At 38.8% G+C, this 22,041-nt stretch overlaps 1 protein-coding gene across 1 annotated transcript in view; it reads right to left on the bottom strand.

The window, feature by feature from the left end:
• The window catches only part of LOC104135572 (prolyl endopeptidase), a 110,924-nt gene that overhangs the window by 53,690 nt on the left and 35,193 nt on the right, over positions 1 to 22,041 (bottom strand). Inside the window, exon 7 of the mRNA XM_035888812.1 lies at positions 3,651 to 3,842. Within this exon, the coding sequence (XP_035744705.1) occupies positions 3,651 to 3,842 (192 nt within the window). The remainder of the gene's footprint in view (positions 1 to 3,650; positions 3,843 to 22,041) is intronic.

Here is a 22,041-nt window from a genome sequence, read left to right as displayed (position 1 = left end):
GTCCTCACAGGAGAAGTGCTCCAGCCCTCAAATCATTTTAGTAGCCCTCCTCTGGACCCGCTCCAACTGTTCCATGTCCTTCTTGTGCTGAGGACTCCAGAGCTGGACACGGTACTCCAGGTGAGGTCTCACCAGAGCAGAGTAGAGGGGCAGAATCATCTCCCTCGACCTGCTGGCCATGTTTTTTTTGATGCAGCCCAGGAGATGGTTGGCCTTCTGGGCTGCCAGTGCACATTGCTGGCTCATGTCCATCCACCAGCACCGCCAAGTCCCTCTCGGCAGGGCTGCTCTCGATCCTTTCATCTCCCAGCCTGTATTGATACTGGGGGTTGTCCCAACCCAGGTGCAGGACCTTGCACTTGGCCTTGTTGAACCTCATGAGGTTCACACAGGCCCACCTCTCCAGCTTGTCCACTTGCAGCTATGTGGTCATTTAATCTCCTATGGTTCTATTTTAGAAAATTAAAAATAACACTTTAAAAACAAACTCCAAAGGGGCACGGGGAATGAGTCTCACACTCCAATATATTCTGAGGCCCCCTTAAATTTAATTTTAAAATAGCTGTCATTTATCTCTTCCCCTCAACTCAGAAAGTAGAGATCTAAATTTACCTTAACTCTCTGAAATCCCAGCTGAGAGTTGCAAAATGAGGTGTGTACAACCTCATTGCACGGCTATGCCTTTTTTTTCTCCTGTATTTCCCAAATTAGCTCATTTATAAACAGTTCTGAAAACAAAAAGGTCAAAGCCAATAAAAAAGTCTATCTTGAAGAATATGTTGGAGAAATCAAATGACATTCACTATGCCTTGTAGGCATGTTTGTTTATTTCTTGGTTAGATGATATTAGCTATAGCATCTTCCCTAAGAATGCATTATGATACTTTGTGGAATTTCTCTTTTTGCCATTGATGGACACTGGCAGAGCTTCATCGTTCTTAATCCTGAATTTACTATTCATAAATAAATCTATTCCTGTATGTGCATGGTACAGCTTTTATGAAATCAAATCCAAGTTAAGACATAGAAATGAAGAAGGCTATGGCTACCAGGCAGATCACACCAGAGTAAGAGTGTCTATATATTCCAGTAAAAAACATTTGTGACCTAGAGCATCACTAACTATAATGTTTATAAAGAAATTCTAATACAGCTAATTACATCTGGGTAAAGAGTCACTCCCACACATATGTAAAACTGGACAAACAGCAACACTCATTTACCCTTTGAATCGCTGCTGTCCTAGCTTTTGCAGAAGGCGGTTCATTACATTGTCATCTCTGGATCACTCAAAATCAAATTCACTTGACTGCAAGGTTTTCAAGACAATGAATTATTAACTGCCTTCTGCTATAATTATGTCTTTCTAAACCAAATCTTGGAATGATTAAAACAACATGACATAGAGACTGGCTTGCTTGCTGACTTCATCAAGTGAACAAGCGGGTTTTTTATTTATTCACAGCTACAACCTCCTGAACATGATAAAGCTCCCTTATCTTGGTGCTGAGGATACAACACTAATTTGCAAGTGTCTGCCAAAAAGAAGCAACTGAACAATTCGAACTTACTTTACTGTAGCGCTAAAATCTACTTATAACTCATCTTCTTATGGAGCCACTTTCATTTGTTAATTTAATCCAATTCCTTTACGTACCACTCTAAAAAGCTAGAGAGAGAAGTGGACATTTGATTGCCTACCCTGGCTTCACATTCAAATACAGTAGAAGCTTAATGACACACAATTGACTCCTGAAAGTCATTCTGATGGCTTTACATGACTGATTCTGTTTGCCTTTGTTTAAGTGTTTAAGAGCAGAATCTCTGTTGTGTTTACAGCCTGAAGATCAGTGCCCTCAGCAAACCCATTTATCTGAACTTTCTAAATGCAGTTCTTGTTATGCTTGTATAGTTGAGGCTGTCATGTACAATCCATTAAAGGAGTGTTGCATGCATTAAAGATTTTTTGCATGTGCACAAACATGAACTCAGAACAACTTTATCTTTAGAATGAAAATAAAAAGGAGTTGAGCTAAATACTGCAGCGTAGTGAAGAGCAGATGTGGCCTTTATCTGGGAAGGAATATATAGTCAGTGCTTATACAGCCACTGGTCAAAGCTCCTTTGGGCTGCCTAGACCACATCTCAGGTAAATCCACACATTGCAACCACATTTCATGTCAATCCCATGTTTCTGTCCTATTCTATTTGGACACTCACCATCTCTAAGTTGTTCCTTGTAATAAGCATGGCTTCACAGACTGTCAGCAAATTGCATGCGATCAGAAATTAGACCTGGAAGCAATTTTTCACTTTCACCTATTATTTAGTCTCTGCTTAGGACTTGAATCATAGAATGATTTGGGTTGGAAGGGACCTTTAAAGGTCATGTAGTCCAATCCACCTGCAATGAGCAGGGACAAGGTACTTCATTTAAGATGCAGGTGGTTCCTGATTCAAAGAGTTCACAATCTTAAGAAAAAGATATGCGTCTCACCAAGCTCTACTTTGCTACTTTTGTGTTTACCAAAATTCTTGCATTACTCTAGACCCCCAGTCGTTTGCAACATCACTACAATTCTGGGCATGCTAAGACTTACCATTTATGTCACACTGGGGACACACCTTGCCTAGGCTGTGGCAGAAATCATGCACAACACATTGTGAAATGCAGACAGAAATTAAGATTATTTTTTTTTCAGGTGTGTTGAAAAGCAAGATCTTAAAAGGAATTTGAAAGAGTAGTAGAATTTGTTTGTTTTAGTGTAGAAATACAAGTTACTGAATATACCCAAATTAATCGCGCACACACGGAGAATCCTACTCCTTCTACAAAGCAGCTCTTCACCGGAAAAGTAGCAAACATGAATAAATTTGTACGAAGATGGATTAATAAAAAAAAATTTAGTTTTTTTGAATAGTTATAGTTACGCTAGTCAGATAAATCAATTTTATTTTCCACTGCATGGAGAACAGACTACATAAATGTACAGAAAGTATCTGTCAAAAACAGCTCGAAAGAGGTTTTTCTGTATTATCTGAAACTAATTCTAAGTTTTAATGGAATTTCCCACAAAATGATGGGATTAAAAAAAATACACCTTTATTTTAATTACATCAAACCCAAAGATTTATGTTTTGAACTTGCTTTTACACTCAGAATTCCATGCCCTTCAACTTTCCTGAGGCCCTTTTTCAAGTGTTGTCTACTCCTCTTATCCCAGGAACAACAGAAAATCCTGTCTCAAACTCTGACCAGCTCTGTTCACAGTGTGCTGCACTGCTGCCAGACTTGCTCTTTCACTTCTTTCTGCCTACTAAGTCCCTCTTGATGTAACCCCTGACTGTCTACTAAACCTTTACTACAGTGACATGAAGCAGGAAAATACTTTCCCCTCATTTGTTACAATCACAGAACTGAACCACAGACAGATGAAGCAACTTCACTGTGACCACACAGGATGTTAGAGAGAGAGAAATGAATCCTGGATCTCTCAAGTCTCAGCAAGTCTTTCAATTGCAAATCCTAAACAAATTTTAAACACAGAACAAGAGCAAGAAAGTCTGTACAAGATCATTCAAGAGACTAATCACTGAATTAATTTGAAAAAAGCAGAATAGAAAGTCTTTTACTTGACATAAATTCTTACCTAGAACATCTCTTTCATGTTCAGGGACAAGAACTTTCCATTTGGATTCCTCTGGGTCACTGAAGTCAATGTTGATTAACCGGTAATTTGGAGAATGGCGGTTTGTCTTGAAAGTGAACACTGTTCCTTCATTGGTGACATACTCGTACTCGGCCTCAAAGTTATCTATCAGCTTCACCCATTGAAGAATTCCTGCAAGATTATACATACAATGTAAGTTCTTCACCTCCTGAAACAAAAGCTTTTAACACCTGAGGGCAAAGTCCTCCTGACAATTGCTGTAGGCTCTTTCTTTGAACAACAGCAGTGACCAGATGAGGTACAGCTACAGAAAGGGCCAAATACGTACTAAGTATTAAGAACTTACAAACAATTCTCCAGATTAATAGGCTGCAGTGGAAAAATGCCAGTTGTGGACATGTTAACATACTGGTTTCTGAGGAATTTCTAGCAAAATACAAGCAGAATACTGACAGAACTATGTCTAGTGGTTCACCAACTTTCGTAAGGGGCTGCTGGAAAGCTCAGATGTTTGTCACAGAGGTGCTTCTATCACACTAACTGCTGTGGAGCCAACGCTGCTGAGCACCTCAGGTTCTGGCCAATGGAGCTCACAATCACCCACTTCCACAGACTTTTTGAAATGGGAATTCACAGAGGAGTCAAAAGACTCTGCACTAAGCTTTCAAGCTCAATTTTATTTTTAATAGTTTTTAAAATTATTATTTAATTATAAATGATTATTTTTTTTCTTTCTGAAAAGAAGTTACTTTTTCTTAAAATGGAAAGTTTTCCATCCTCCTTAAAAGCCCAGAACTTCCCACAGAATAGAAATGATGCTATTTGAATCAGTACAATCAACTTCAATATCAGGAATTTCCCTGTCAATTCAGAAACAACATTCCTGATGTATTGCTCTGCAGAAGCTTGTCACCACCAAAGGACAACTACAGACAGTTAGCTAAAATGTTAACTTCTGGGTCTGTGAAGAATAAATTGTATTTTCTAGAATATCACACTCACTAATAGAAATTCACTTCTCTCAAACATGAATTGCCTCAGTTTACTCTGTACCACAGCCTTAGTGTGACTCAACCTGGAGTTGGGACTGAAAGACTCCGCTACTTTTTATTCACATTTTATTGTTTTGCAATAGGTTTAGAGGGTAGTAGAAAAATCAGATATGTAATATGCTTGTTATATCTACAACCCAACTTATCAACCAATCTTACTGTTATAAGCGTCATACTATGCTTATATGCTATGCTGAACAATTAGAATCCATATTGATAGATGAAATGAAAGCTTTTATAATATCTTAAAAATAACATTTGGCCCACTGTCTGTCTCTTCCGTAAAACTAAACGTTGGGTCTTTTAAGCGTAAAGAAATAAGCTCTGCATAAATCTGTTCATGAAACTATAATATAATGTTTGCATCAATAAAACAGCTCATCAGCTTATTTTATAATATTAAAAGCTGAGTAGAATAATGGAAGTAGATCATAGCTGAGCTGTAATTACTGTAAGTTCAAAAAAAAAAAAAGAATAATTGAGGAAGCAGTGAGATGGCTAAGGTCATTTTAAACCCATTAAACGTAATAAGAGAGTATAGCCAGGCCTAGTACATTCATAAAGCTCATATCTCTTAATTGCCGTTTTGGTTTAAAGAAAACTTCCTTGTCTCTTCATGCGAAGTGATAGATTATCCAATTAAATTCTACTTTTCATACTGCTGTAATACAAACTTTCCAGACAATCCAGCCAACTTAGTATCCTGTCTCTGAGCGAACCAATTACATGTTAAATCTTGATTATCACTGAGGTCCAAAGTTTTGTCCTTCTCAAGAGATTTTACGTTGAAGAAAAATCCTGCTAAGTCCTTCCAGTTGCTCAGAGTCCTATAGAGAAAGCCTGCTTGACACCCAGTAAAACAAAGAAAATCCGGCCTACAGTGAACTCCAATATACACCAATGAAACTGTTTTAAGATCTCGAGTCACATACACAAGTGTTTTAGTAAATAAAATCTTCACTGCAGTATAACACTGTAACAATACTGGAAGATGTGAGGTTTAGTATCTGACAGAATGAAACCATCCTACTAAAGAAGAGCAAGACTTCATAAAAAGGAATCCCCAGACTATTGGAAAAAAAAAAAAACAAACAAACCAAAAAAACACTAAACATTTTTTTTAATGGTAAATGTGCACAGTAACTGCAGTCTCCGTGATTGCAACAGAAGTTGGATACCGTGAAGAAAAAGGACAATAATGTGACATTAGGTATATACATTGCTGCCTTGCAACTCATTCATCCACTCCCAAATGAACAGCTAGCAAAACAGCGAGAGGGTTGATATTCTACAGGGATACACTAAGTTGTTATTACAAAATCAAGAGCATTCATCTTGTTAAAGTGGATGTTATATAGTCCTTAGAAGACAAATATCGCAGATGAATTACCTCTAAACCATTGTCTCACTGAAGTGGTTAAATGTGCCAATATCTAGCCTAAGTTAAGAGGTGGTAATGAGGCAATTACAAGCCTTACACATCAGGTCCATCACTACTGTACAGAGTATGTGCTGCAGTTTTCCAGCAAGAGGAAGAAACCCTTTGCAGTGAGACAGGTATCAGATGTAAGAGGATGAGGATGCATCTTTATGGCTGGTTGCAGCTGACCCAGTTGCGGGCCATGACTGAAAGGGATTTATCTAGCATTGCCTTAGCTTAGCTCTCTCGTTTGGGCTAGGAATAACAATCTGGTAACCAGCTCGGCCAGTTCACTGGGCACTAATATGGCTTAAAACTGATTGGGGAGGGAACCATTTATCGCCAGGTCACACCAGTGGCAGCACATGGGAGAGGCAGGCCTACGCAGGCCCCCTGCTGAGCACACCAGCCTTGCTGCCAAGTTGAACTAACACCTAATCATTGCCATAGAGAAGTTTGTCCTTCATCACATTACTCCTAGCCTGCTGCTTCTGTTTTGCTCATCTGCCCCAATAGTGAGCTGGTTCAATGAGTTAAATGACAAAAAACCCAATGGTGCCACAAGATAGTTTTCTCTTTTGCTGCCTGAAGCAGCTCACTGCTCGGGCAGAGGAGTGCCACTATATACATGGCAGCTGGTATGCACAAGGCAGCAGCAGCAGAGAGAGAGAGGCTGAAGAGAAGCAACAACATTTTTCATTAGCAATGAGCCATAAGATAAGCTTGACTGCAGCAAAACTGCACCCTCCCATTTCTCCCTCCTCCTCCATCAGCATGTCTCCACCTTCATGCTTGGTTTGGCATTTGCCTGAGTGAATAGCAAAGCTGACTGAATTAGCTAACCTAGAAGAAAACTAATCTCTGTATTTTACATACTATTTCCCCCATGACAGATTAGTGAGTGCAATCACCTAACCACAGGGTCATACAGGTGAAGGTGCTGACCAACTCAACAGGAGGGTTAGGTGTTAGGTAGTCCAGGAACATGAGAAGATAGATGGGACATCTCTCCTTTCCATGGCAGCAACTGCTTAGCCTGGATCTGCTTGTCTCATAAAACTGCTCCCTTCAGTACCCAAAAGGCCCTGGGGATTGGATAAGGCAGATTTTTATTAAAGACAGCACATTACACCAGGAGGAGAGTTTGCTTGAATGAACACAGTTTGAAGCGTAGAACATACCTCACCAAAGCTTCTGTCTTTCTGTGTCAGGAATAAATCTACAAGTCTGTCAAGACAGACATGCATTTCCAATTCAAACTCTGTGAAAGTATATTAAGCATAACTCTTCTTTTTCTTCAGGTCTTTTGTCTACATGCGTGACTACTAAGTACTAGGAAAGGTATCTGCATGCAGCTTTCACCTGGCCTGAATTTAGGGTGAATGATCTGGAGTAACTGGTTAAACATTCAAAAGCACAGTGAACTATGTACTGAGGGCCTCAAGCAGCGCTCACTTCCTTACAGCACCTTCTCTGTACGTGTGGAACAGAGCACTCTTAACAGAAGCTGAATGAGCTGGCTGAGCTGTTATCTAAGCAACAGTGATCAAAGGTAAGCAAAAAAGTGGTTTAGTATGCAGTGCAGATATGGGAAAGTGCACTTGATCATGGAGGACCCACATTATAACTTCTGGAAGAGTAATAAAGATATCTACACACAGTCTAGATGGGACAACGCAAAGCCTCCCAAGTAACTTGTTGCAACACTAAGTCACATGCACTAGTTCCCAAGAGACCCGAGAAAGTCAGTGAAGGTATCGACAAATATACAGCCATAGTCAAAAAAGCAGATGCCTTACTTAAGTGCATATAGCTAAGGAAATTCAGAGATGAACTATGTGGTTTCACTAAAACAGGCATCTGGAAAGGGCTCTGCAGGTGTGGATGACTGGTAGTCTTCCCAGGAGCTAGACAAGATGCAGGAAACAGAGGTTCAGAATAGACCAGAAGTAATGATAAAAGGCCTAAAATATAGTTTTCATACAAAATGACCTATGAAAATACCTCATGCCTTAAAGAAAAGATGAATACACAAGAGCATGATAAAATGTATAAAACAATGAATGATTAGGAGCTGTGGTGCCCAGACCTTCTGTCAGAGCAAGGATGCTGGTCCTAGACAGGTCATAAGACCACAGCCAGTTCTCCATTGCATGACTGAAAACTCAAGTGATCAGCACATCCATACTTACAAATGGCCTGAAGTACATGCACACATCCTATCATACGACTAGATGGATACTCACTTGCTGGTTACATACCTGACCAAAAGTGAATGTATGCACAGTGTTGTGTGTCATGCATATTATCTATCCAGTTATTGAAACAGGAGAGGGATGACAAGTCTCAGAAACAAGGAATGGTCTGTTGACCCCCATAGTTCATGCAAACCAGTTTCTCCTCACCTCTGAAGCACTCCAGCAATAATAGCACCAAGGCCCATGAATGCAAGGTTGGTTACTGTGCTTTAGAAGCAGGTGAAGGATTCTTGCTTCAGTCTCAAAATCAGAACAAACAGCCTCTCACTAACAAGAATAACAGCACATCTGTAAGTTATGACTTTAAAAAGGCCTCCAGAACCAAGGCAAAGGATGGGCACTCAGTTCATTCTTCTCTAAAAGAAAGGAGGGGAGGGGGAAGGCGAAGAACTGAGTCTTCATAGAGATTTGCAGGTTTAACCAGCAGCCCTCTGAGAACGTCTGTCTTTGGGGAGAGCAACTGAGAAGTGGCATTTGTAGTCCACGCTCCCTTATCCTTAACACTAGAGCCACCGAAGACTTCAATTTAATCCACATAAGCATACAATGAGACAGATTTATTATACATGGGAACAGCATTAGGTTGAAGATCTCTACAGTTTATTGTATACTGCTGCTATAACCTAATCCTTTTCTCTGCCAGTCCTTCCACTAGAACACATGGCTGAAGAGCTATAGATGCTTTTGCCTATATACTTTCTACCAGCCAGTTATCCATCATCAAATAACGGCATTACAACAGGAACTGCAGGTAGAGGATTTATAACCTTTATTCAATGGACAGTAAAGCCATGCCACACAACAGAAAATCATAATCCTACAGAGCTAGCCCTTCTTCTCCAATGTTTAGGACAAAAGCAGCATAGAGATCCACAGAAGATCAAAAGGGAAATTTTATCAGTAAGCATCACAAATTAAGCCGTCAATCTTGTACTGGCCTCTGAACATTGCAAAACATTCATTGGTCTGCTGAGAGCTCTTGGTGTGATGAAGCAGGTTTGTAGCTGAATGATGACAACTACAGGAGAAGGAAAAGCTAATCTGACCAAACTGATTACAGCAGCAAGAATGATCACAGAAAGCCCGTTATCAGCCCTCTTTCTGACAGAAAGGATAGAGTGGCTGAGAGTCACTGTTCATCACTTCACAAAATGTTCTCAATAATTCCTTCCATATTTCATGTTTCATGGAAAGGCCAAGCAATTCATTCGTGGCAAATAACCTCTCTGTTACTCTGCTGGCTGGAGAGACAGGGCTTAGTCATCAACTAATGGTAGTTTTTTTATCTGATGTTGTGGAAAAGAAGTTTTATGCAGAAGGTAAACACCCTCACTTGGCTTTTTTCATGTACTCTAGCAGTCAAAATTATCAGGTAAAGATATAAGTGTTAACCTCCATAAATTTATATTCCATTCTAACTTGTCAATTACATTTTTGGTAAGACAGAGTTTTTCTGGAAACGGGGGAGAATGCTCAGGAAGTGAACCAAGAGGTTTGGCTCATAATGATGGGACAGGCTTTCTACCTGAAAAAGCCACACCAAATTTCATGATGGTACATGCATTAAGCAGGTACACTTCTACTCAAGCAAAGGTCACAATTTTTCTAGTCTTAGATTTTACTCTGAATTGATTTTTCAGGGAGGCACTGGAAGATAAGCACATTAATACGTTTGTCTCTGAATCATAACTGGAATGTTAAAAAGATTTGGAAAAAACAAACCAACTAACCCAGCCAGTTACCTTCAGCCTTAACAACTGAGATTCCAGCTTAGCTACAGGTATGACTTTCTAAACTGAATTGATTTTGACAGCTGTTCATCAGTTATTTGGAATTCAGTTTGCCTTTCATCTTAAAGATGATAATTTGCTCGATTATTTCAATAAGGAAGATCTTTTTAAACAGAGTGAAAATACAAATCAAAACAAAAATGCCTTTAATCTACTGACAGAAAAACCTTAAAACCAGTGTAATTTTGGTTTTGCGATTCCATATATATATATAGTATCATCCACCTTGAGTATCTACATGAAAAACTAACTTTAGAGCATATGGGGTTTGTGTATGTTTTACACTAGAATTTTAACACATCCGCCTCCTAAACTTGAACAATCAATGTACTCAGTACTACCAGCATGAGAGACAGAAGAGAGAAACATGCTGGTTTCATTCAATACTTTGCTACTGACAGATTAATTAACATACGCACCTATATAATGGCACATTCTAGTAGGAAGTAAATCCTAGTAGGAAGAGGGCAGTAATTTACAGCTTTAACACTTTCAGTTCCAAAAACTGGACATTGTCAAAAAACCTTGTAAAAGCAGAAGTCACATAGGTACATGCACTATTGAGCACTTTCAACTTATTTACTTACTTTCATTTTCTGTTTTCCCCATTCATTCAAGAGTTAAAGCACACATTTACCTGAACATTTTATAAACAGAAATGTATGTGTCTCTCTATGTTAGGTCTTAAATCCCATGAAGATGAAAAACTTATTTTTAGTTAAGTCATCATACTATTTCCTTCTTACCTCACTGTATTTTTAAGGTAGATTTTACAAAGTCTCTGTATCTACTCTTTGAACTCTGAATTTTTTTCATCTTTATTTCTAGAAGGAAATCAATAGTTAAACTCTACAATTTAGGACTCTGATAGCAGATTATTTTTTCTTTTTCAATCTCAAGAAAATGGATTAAAAATCACTCATTCCCTCATAATTTCTGCTTTTTATATGTTTCCCACTGAAGAGGAATTTACAAATTTTGTAAAGAATCATCTGCACCCTTTACAGATTCCATTTTCCAATATTAACTTATCTAAACAGCCTGTGGTACATTTAAAATGGCTTAAAATTTATAATACACAGGTATACATATATTTAAATATACTTGTGTGCGTGTGTGTGTGTACAAACACATATATACATGTTGAGTTTTGAAAACCTTTGCTATAGCAGAGAAATATCTTTTCACAGAATCACAGAATGGCAAGGGTTGGAGGGGACCTTGGGAGATCATCCAGTCCAACCCTCCTGCTAAAGCAGGTTCACATCAAGTAGGTTGCACAGGACATCATCCAGGCGGGCTTTGAGTATCTCCAGAGAAGGAGACTCCACAACCCCCCTCAGCAGCCTGTTCCAGTGCTCTGTCACCCTCAGAGTAAAGAAGTTCTTCCGCATATTCAACTGAAACTTCTTATGTTTCAGTTTGTGCTCATTGCCCCTTGTCCTGTAGCTGGGCACCACCGCAAAGAGTCTGGCTCTGTCCTCATGACATCCACCCTTAAGATATTTGTAGGTGTTGATGAGGTCCCCTCTTTTGCTCTTGGACTGTCCATCACAACTGAAAATTTGTTTCACTTGCTAGTGGTACCTGGCAACCTCTTTCCATCTCTGCAGATCTTAATCACAGGATACGTAAAGCCTTTCATCACAGGGGAAAAAAACCAACCCAATTCTCATAGTGCAATTTAAACTCTGTCTAGTAGCCACAGCTTCTTTTAGTATCCTCCCATTTGTATTTTCTCTTTTCCTTTCTTGGTTTTACCCTGTATACTGTAACAGGCAATGTTCAACTACTGCACGTCACGTGGCTGTAATTCCCTACAAGTACTTATTGAATGCATTCTCCCTATATTTCTCATCAAATCAGAGACCATCCTGTATCTCACACCGATGACTGATGGATATTTAGATGTAACAAAGAATCCAGTATTAGGCTGCTGTCGTCTTTGAGTATGCGAGAACAATTTGAGTTTGCTTTAGCTACAGTACACAGCTTTGACATAGCGGTGTACAGCACCTTCCTATGTGAAATGAGAGCAGAGCAGACCACAGCTATACATTGATGCCTTGTGCCCATCCCTCCAGCCTGTCTCAGCGGCTCTATTCTGAAGGCACAAACGTACCCAAGAACCTCAGTGCTTAGGAGATTTCTACCAGCTAGAGTATCTCTAACTGAACCAGTTTTACTTCACCTGCAAACCTCGAGCCACCACACCGATGCTAATCTCTTGCTTTCTACTTCCCCTGTCAGCAGCTGCATCAACTGTGCATCTTCACTTGATTTGTACCTTCCAACTGCTGAAGACTTTTCTTCAGAAATACTCTGGAATTATGACTCAGCTACGCTGTTCTACAGACACCACTCCTTCCAAGACCTCTGACTTCGCTCCACCAGCAGCTTTCTTAAAAAAGCAAACAACACAAATAAAAAACCTCCCACAACCAACCCAGCTGCAAAACATAAGAGGCTGACAGATCATGCTTGTGTGTAAATAGCTAGCTATTCCTCCCTATGTTTTATAATCTGTATTTGGTATCTAGTGAAGAATTAGTCAGTCTGACAATTAACTAATTCAGTAACACACCACACAGTTGGACACAAAAATATTTTTTAAAGGAAAAACGCAGTGCTGTCGCTGATGCTTCCAATGTCAAAAACTTTGTTTCTAACCTCAGAATTTCTGCATTTGTTGCTGTGGATACCAAATAAAGTTGATTTTTTTTTTTTAAATAATATGAGAAGTTTTACCCCTACTATAAAATTTCACATCGTTTGTCACCAGAGAAGAGACCTATAAGAACAGGAACCACAAGATATTTAGGATGACAACAGTTTATATAGCCATCATCCTTTTCCGGTGTCCCAGAATACTAACAAAAACAAACAAACAAGGTAGTAGTGGTGAATATGCTGACTGACAGAAGTTTATAACGTGCAAAAGTAACAATTATGTTAATAGGCAGATGAAGGTTAACTTTTTATTTTTCAACACTGCTACTGGTACCAGTCATCAGCTTAATTGTAAAAGGTTACATGGTTGAGGGTGCAGTCACCATATAAAAAGTATCTGAGTTTTCACGTGGAAGCACATTTCCATTGCTGAATAGTGGCTCATTAAAGCAAGTCAGATCCATCAGACTTTTATTTAAGAGACTCCTCAGACCCTGAAAATCTATACACTAAAAGGCTTCCAAATTTCAAGTATCCTCGACAAGGAGAGATTTTGAAAACTGGGCATCTACTCTGGAGTCTGTCACAATACTAATCCACAATAGTTTTTACGTTCAATAAAGAGACAGATAATCTCACGGTATGTGCTTTGAATTGGAAGAGAATGTTTCAGGGCCCTAGTGATATGTTCATAACGTATCCTGGGAAATGGATGGCAGACCACAGCCCTTCACTCAGACATCTGCTTCCACATCAGAGTCTAATTTCTTTTTGAATCATGCAATACGCTGCTTGGTCTCAAGCTCTCACACTGAGCCAGGCACCTAAGCAAAAGAACTCAGGGGTTCTTTGCCTCTTTCTTCTTCACGGCCACAAATTTAATTAAGTGTCTCACTCTGGTCTCCAAAGGCAAGAGAGATTTTCAAACAATTTGGACTCTCTTTAAAAGTAAGATCTCTTAATCTCTTGGGACCTGACCACTTACAAATGTCTGAGGGAGGGAATACTGGAGAGGAGATACTAAGATGTCCCTGAAAGGAATGCAACTTTGTTGTGTTTGTACTGAGAGGGCTCGCAGTACCACTCATCCTGCAGATGATGGCTACTCAGTGATCATGGAAAGTTAATGTATTTGCAATTTCAAAAATAAACAAATGGAAGGAGGCAATATTTATTCCTTTGAGTTAAAAAGTTCAGACGTGTCAAGATATAGCAAAGATTAGGCCAGAAGAAATAAACCAAGCACTTTTATAAGCAGAGGTTTGTCCATCAGTTTCAAGGCTTCTATTTTACTTCCACTCAAAAGACAGGAGAAGAGAATATATATATATATGCTTTATTTTGAGAGTTATAGCTTATGTCCTCATGCAGCAGAACACGGCAACAGAAAAACAGGAACTGAAGGGGATCACTCTCTCAACACACTTTCTCTAATATATACCAAGAAAAGCACAAATACATAATCTAAAAACTAACTTCATTGTGAATACTATTTATAACGTCCAGTCAGACAGTTGCAGCATGAAGATATCCTTGCTCAAATTAGTAGCAAGCTATATAATTTTATTGCTGATGATTTGCCTCCAATTAAAAAAAAAAAAAAGACATTGAAAGAGAAACTCTTTGGAATTGCCATATAAGGGATATGAAACTGTTTTTCAAAGTAAACACTCTATTGTTGAGGCTTCCACATATTTTCCAAGACTCAACTGATTTTTTTCTCCCTATTTGTTAGGGAACAAGGATATAATGGCCTTGTTTCAATACTGATTTTTGAAAGGTCTTTTTTTTTTTTTTTTTTTAAAGTTACTTCAATTACAGAAAAGTCTTTAAAAAAAAAAAAGAAGTACTCTCCCTCCTACCACATTCCACTTTCTAGCTGATGTCTACTGTTCCCTCATTATCCTTTTTCTCTTGTTCATTTTCATTACAAAGGTTTTGATCCACTTTTTCAGGCTACGTAGCACACACTGACTCATCCCTTTGATGTCCCTGTACATAGCACTGCTCATTGCTTTTATTTATTTATTTAAAAGACAGCCTTATAAATTGCAAGACTAAACTAAAATGCAAAAGGCCAGATAATCCTATTTTCAAAAGGAAGTAGACAGACATCACCTTCATTTTTCCACCTGCCCTCAAACCACATACATACTTTCTTCAGTGTGGGGAAAAGAAGAATAACCTTCTAAACAAAGCAACAAAATAAAAATTCTTATGGCTGATAACCCTGCTCTTAAATTCCTTTTTGCAACCTGTCCTTGACAGTCTAGTACAAAGCAGTTCCAGCTGACAATGACTAAGCAACCAGCAAGCTGTGAACTTCAGGTTTTGCTCAATTTTACTGCACCTTTCCAAGCCAGTGGTTCTCAAATATTTTACACTAGCTCCTCTTCCCGTATATGTGTCCTTCCAGCACCTCTCACTGGTCCCACCAGACACAAACTGCCAATCTCCAAGCAGCCCGGTATCCCAGCATAGGAGCCCCTACCACTGTCCTCTCTCCCCAAACTACTTGTACCTACAACTTCTCCAAAACTTTGTTTAGCTTCTAGCCAGTGCAATCCTTTCCAATCCAATGACCTGGGCTGTGCTTTCCAATTAGCTGTCCCTCTCAACATTTTGCATTCCAGAAGTCACAGCAGCCTTTCACAGTGTCCATGTCACCAGAGGTTATAACAAGAGCTACCTCTTCTGCTCCCCATGCTGACTTATATCCCCCCTCCTTTTTCCCCTCTGTTCTCATGCTTCAGCTCCCACAGGAAGAGGAAAGTGGGGCTCTGCACAGAGCTCTGAGTCTGTGACTCATAAATCAGCTCTATGGTACTCACATCAAGAGGATCCTGATATTTTTTTATTAGGCTTCCTAGCTGCTACCACAATACAAAATAAAGAAACAGGTCAATACCAAGAACAACTTCAACAAGACCAATTGGCCGTGTCATGTTGGTTTAAGTTCATAGCCAAGGCTGATTAAAGAGCTTTCATTTATTTCTTGCTGCACACCAACAGATTTGTGCTAAATCCCCACCAACCACACGTTCAAAAGAATAAATAGTCAAGTCTGACAATCTAATCGAAAAGAAACAATCTCATTTCTCAAGAAAAGGGAAAAACAAACTTATTACCAGGCACAGAAACTGTAAGAGACATGCTACAGAAAAAGCACTGCTGGTTTCTGTTTTTTGTTGTTGTTTTGGGTTGGGTTTTGTTTTTTTTTTTTGTAAGGTATACAACAAGGTCTGATAATATTTAATTGCTTGATTACTGTGTATCCAGCTGTTTGGCTAATATGAGGCATTTGCAAGTATAGCAAGAAGCACAATTAATCAAAGCGATAAATGAGAGAAGTTCTGTATTTGCCTGGCTCAGCATACAAGCAAACCTGAGTGCTGCCTGTATTCTGGAAGATAAGTTTGATAAAACAGGTGTGAAAAATTTGTGCCTTACAATGCTCTGCTACTGGGAAAATGTGTGTGTTTTTTTTAAGAAATACTTAGCATTAGATCACTTTTAAATGTTTGCTGTAAGAGTCAAGGCTTGAAAATCCTACTTGCGGTTTGGCAAGACAAGTAGAGAAATCTGGAGTCTTGAATAAGGGATAGATAACCTTCTGGACATGAACCCACAGTGCTGTCCTTCCTGACACCGTGTACAGCTGTTACACCTCTGCTACTGAAATTTCATAAAAGCAAAATTAAACTGTATTAGGTGGTTCAGTGGCTGACAAAGAGTGGTGAAATCCTGACTAGAATCCCATCATTTTAGTTTTCCCTAATCTTTCTAAACCCCACCCCATAAGCAACCAAAGAGGTGAGCATGAAGGTAAAAGCCCCCATATCCACAGCTACTTGAAGGAGAGTATAGAATTTTTAGAATGGAAATGTAGCTCAGGACTGCAGGTTCCATAGGGTAGCAAAGAATCTGAAAGATAAATACGGAAATATTTTAGTATTGTAATGTCCAGACCATGTTACAGATCTATCCAATATGGGACAAAACATGGAAATATACATCATGTTCCTTATTTGTAAGGCCCAGTACAATAATCCTTCTTCACTAGCAAGATGATTGAAGATGACTTCCATTCTTACAAACAGAAGCATCACATTTTATGAAGAAGTGGAAATTATTTAAGACAACAAAGATAACTAGAGGCAAGCAAGCTAAAACCTGTCAGACACCTTGAAACAAGGCATTTTGATTTAGCATCACTGCCTGCCAGAATCTTAGTCAGAAAACAAGAAAAGTGGGGTAAAGAAAAGATTAAAGGACCCACAGAAAAATGCAACACCATCAGGTATGAGAGACAGAGGCACAGCTACAATAGTATTCTTCTGCTTTGGAAAGCAAAGCATTGTTCCTACTACTTATAGATTCTTAGCAAAAAGGGCTGAACTTTTTATTTCATTCTGTTCCACTTCTTGTTGATTCTTGTGGGACAATCTGGATCTTCCCTTTCGACCTATATCTAAGATGGAAAAGCGACATATTTCCTTATTTATTTGTAGTGTCTAAATATTCAATAAAAACAGGATAGGCATGTAATTGAGCATAAATATGGTAAAGAATCACAATTTAAGGAGGCAAAAAAGGTTTTACAGCTTTTTCAATTGGATTGAACTGCATTAATCTTTTCAAAACGGCCAGAAACCAGTTAATTTAATTTTAAATTACAAAGGAAATCTTTTTCTTGCTATAAAAACATGCTACATACAAATAAAAGTAAAAAGGGAAGACTGCGCATTCCTTCCATCTGCTGGGGGAAGACATATCTGAACTCCTGCAAGCCTGTTATGGGCTATGTTGTGTTGCTCAATAATTCCCACAGTAGCTGACTCATCCCTGAATTCACAGTCATCTTCCGAGTTCTGTCAGGCAGATATTTGATAAGTGTTTTTCATTTCCACACACGAAACATACTGTTTCATTTTGCATTCCTGTTTCTTCTTTCTTCCCAAGATGGATCCACCCTCCCCACCCTCATTCTGCTTCTCCACTCTATCCTACAAATCTAAGCAAAATAATTCAACGGGATACTGTGTTGTTTGAGGGAAAATTTTTTTTTTGTCTTTCAGACCAACAAAATAAAACTTTACTTTAAGCGAGCAGGTCTTAACATATAGGTAAAAAAATTTCAAAAAAAATTGTATCACGTTTCTAATATACACTAAGTTAGAAACAAATCCCACAAATGAGCTAACCAACCTTAATCCTAACAACCCTCCCTAAGTACAACATATTTACTCTACTGCAATAAGAAACTGCAATGTAGCTTTCTAAACTATGACTTCACAATGTAAATAAATTCAGAACTATGGGAAATTGGCTGATACCAGACTTGAGTATAACCCCCTCCTATATGCCCATCTGTGTGCTGAATTAAGTCTAGTTGACCTAAAACAAACCAACCCCCAAAGATGAATAATGAAAAACTAGATCATAACCTGTATACATGACAGAGAAGACTTGAAGTTGTATATGCTCATATGAAATCTGCCACCTCCCAACCTCTAAGTATATCCAGTGTAATGTTGCCAAATTGCATGGAATTTTTTTTTTAAGGCCTCCTTAAAATGAGATAAAAATTATAAAAGCAATTGCTATTTCTAAATAAGCTGTACAGCACACCATCAAAGGGATCCAAACTATTACTCATTTCATGGGAACACAAACATCTTTCAAGGGCCTCAACCTAGAAACCAGAACATTACTATTCAGTACGAGAACAGCTAGCAACTTTTAACACACCTATAAAATGTCAGGGATAGGAACACTTTATTTCCCTGATCCCTTTGTAGTTAAGGGAAGCCCTACCTTTTGTTTTGCCCCACCTAGACAAGAGAAGATTTGCCTCTTCATCCTTGCTGCTACAGCCAGGACGCTGCTGTAGAGCAACACACTCAGCACATTGAGCATGAGAACTTCTACAGTGGTAGTGTAACTTTAGTCCTTAAGCACACGTACATGCTCTTACTGTTTATTACTGCTGCTCAAACAGTATTTAAGTTCTGATGCATCTCAAACAGATTTAAGAGGATAAAGGGACTCCTATAACCAGAGCAATAATTTGCCTCTGTCAGATTTTAAAAGACAGGTGCAACCCCTGGAAGTGCCACAGGGAACAGAGGTGGCAGGGGTCTGTTACAGAAGAAGGGAAGAAAAAGAATGGAGTGGGGGGAAGACAACGCAAGTACAGAATTATCACAAGACCATTTATAACACTAGAAAATCAGTCGTGACCCTTCAATTATGAGGTGCATTCCATATATTAGGTCCTTTACCTTAATTACCAGCTCTGTTACTTTTTTCTTTCCTCATTACAAAATCATAGTCCTGTCTCTGGCATATTTGACAGAAGCTTTCTCTGCTCAATCATCTTCAACAATCTAGTAACCAGTTCATTGAATATCACCATAACATGGTGTTAAAAGTAAATAAATAAAAATACAATGGTCATCTTGTTATCTTTCAGTTGCAAATTCAGACTACTGGTACATGTCTTTCCTTGGAAAGCATCTCCAGGATGTAAAGGCATTTTGACTGAAATAATCAAACCCTCTCCTCTTTCTAATCTATTGTTATTTCACCTCTTGTTTAAGGTCACTAAATTGGAGTTTTACTGTCAAAGGACTCTGTCCTTAAAACACACAAGAAGCATTTGTATCAGATGAGTTATCTGCTAGATCCTAGGCTACCTATAATATCGTAAGATTTTCTCTCATTTTTCAATTTCCCTCATTTCCTCTTTGCCAGTCAGTACTATTTCTGAAATAACTAATACTCACTTTAATAGTCTTACAGCTAGTTCTCTTTTTTTTCTGGGCAACCTGCTCTAGCTGACCCTGACTGAGCAAAGGAGGTGGACTAGATGATCTCAAGAGATGCCTTCCAACTTAAACAACTCTGTACCTCACAAATTAGTGCTTGGTCAAAGATATGAGACGTGCACATAGAGAAAGGAAGAGAGATGGAGACCATCTTTTAAGGTTACCTCTCTGTTCCCTTACGACAACTTTTTGATAGAAATTGTTACAGTCAGCACCATCATACTAATATTTCTACCATTCCTGTTCTGTGACCACTGCTCCTTAAAAGAACATAACTTTCATTCAGGTAAATTGGAACTGTATGGTTTCCTTTCCTCACTTCTGTCCATCACCCAACATTGCCATCTCCTCAGCTCTTGAATAGTTCATCTGGAAACACGTCACAACAAGAAGTCTATACTTGATGCCAGTAATTCATATCCCCGGCTGTAAAAGAATTGACACAAAACAGGCTGCTGCGTGAAATCAACCTGGTGATATGTATACATAAATATACAAAAAAGAGGTGGGGGACAGGCCTGAAGCACACTCCATGAGTTCCGGACTATTTAACTGCTAGCACATCCCCCGTCACGTTTTTAGTCTGTGCCAATTAGCAGACAGTATGTGATCACAGCTTGGGGGACAGTATTTGCCAAAATCACCCCAACAGGCAACTTTATGATGTCTTGGAGGAAAAGAGCTTTGACACACGGAGGTGAGCTGGCATGTACCTCTTGGCTTCAGTGTCAGAGTACAGACAGTGCCTAACCTCCTACTGTACAGACACAGGCGGAGTACCCCACTCCCTGTGAAGCAAGGGGAAGCCTGAACACATGCTTCTATCAGCCAGAAGACCTGAAGGGCTTGGGACTTCTAGCAGGAGGATGGTACTGAGAAGAACATAAATACAAACTATGGCCACATGGGGTGCAAATTCTGTGCTAGGTCTCTGTTTCAGGAACAGCAAAAGGTAGTAGATGGTATGTTGATGGTTGGACTTGATGACCTTAAAGGTCTTTTCCAACCTAAACAATTCTATGACTCTATGACTGGGACCTTTGCAGGGGGGTGCCAAGTATCTCAGACTCATTTGCTCCTTTTCAGGAAATAAATATAAAAGGTAGAGATTATACACTGATGTAAGATTGGAGCTGACTTTTAGCTGCCTTCAGTCTCTTTTTTTAACCTGTGAGGATAGCAATAATTAATTATGCTGCTTGTTTGTAAGACTTTATCCAGATAATCTGTTCATTAATTGCATTTAGAAGTGTTATTAAGATAAGTGGAACCCAACCGCCCTGGAAATCGGATTTTTGTCGGTTTTGGAGATCACTGCTGATTAAGAGGCACACTATGAAAATGTACCACACTATTCTTTGAAGAAGCCAAATATAATTTCTTCTGCTGTCTCACTGCTCCCTAACGTGGTGCTTTCCAGCTTCTATTTTCATTTTCTATAAAACAAGAATGCAGACATTTTGGGATTGGACAAGATCAAATTATAATTATGAACTTTCAAAACACCCTAAATACTGAAAAAGCAGATCATTTGGGTCCAACTTTGGAAGAGACTATAATTACTGTTTTTCAATGTTTTAATGAGCCAGACTATTACATAAGTGTGAAATAACAAATGTTAATAAATTCTACCACTGTACACACTATGCAATGAAGACATCTCTTAACTAATCAAACCCAATCAGGATAAAATCAATTTAAGATAACTAATCTGTCCTACAGAATTAATAAGCATTCAGGCTTAGGAGAAGGAAAAAAATTCTCATTTCATTCAGGGAATGGTGTTGATGACAGATGCGTTATTGCTAAGAGAAATTTCCTTCTACAGTCCTCACTGAATAGAGCAACTTAGTGCTTCTCCTTGGGGAAGGCTGGGTTGTTTTCAAGAAATTTTTCAATTTGTCACATTCCTATTGACTCATTTAAGGCTTCAGCAGATCCTGGATTGTGAACTCTCTGGAGTATTTATTCAGTACTTCTAAAGCAAATTTTAATTTTGAGGACTGAGGCCTAAGACAATCAAAGTTAAAAAACTAACGAACAAGAGAAAAAATATTACTGCTACGTTAACTGTCTAGAAACTAAGACACTCATCAGTACAGTAACAGTTAAATGCTGAAGTGTGACACTAAGTAAGTCAACTTAAAAGCTGTGAAACATACCTCACACCATAACAAACAGGCAAGAAGTTGGCCCTTTGTGGTTTGGATAGTGTTAGCCTGAAGTAAACTACAGAGAAGTTACTATCAACACCACAAAGATTCAATAACTGAAAGATCTGATGAGTCTTAGATATTGAAAAACTGCTGGTTTATTTCTTATGGTAGATAGTACATGCTGGATCTAGGTC

This window comes from Egretta garzetta, unplaced genomic scaffold (genome assembly GCF_000687185.1).
Source record: "Egretta garzetta isolate BGI_Z169 unplaced genomic scaffold, ASM68718v1 scaffold10, whole genome shotgun sequence".
NCBI classification, from domain to species: domain Eukaryota; kingdom Metazoa; phylum Chordata; class Aves; order Pelecaniformes; family Ardeidae; genus Egretta; species Egretta garzetta.
Note: the sequence above shows the minus strand (reverse complement) of the source record. Positions and strands in the feature narration are given on the sequence as shown.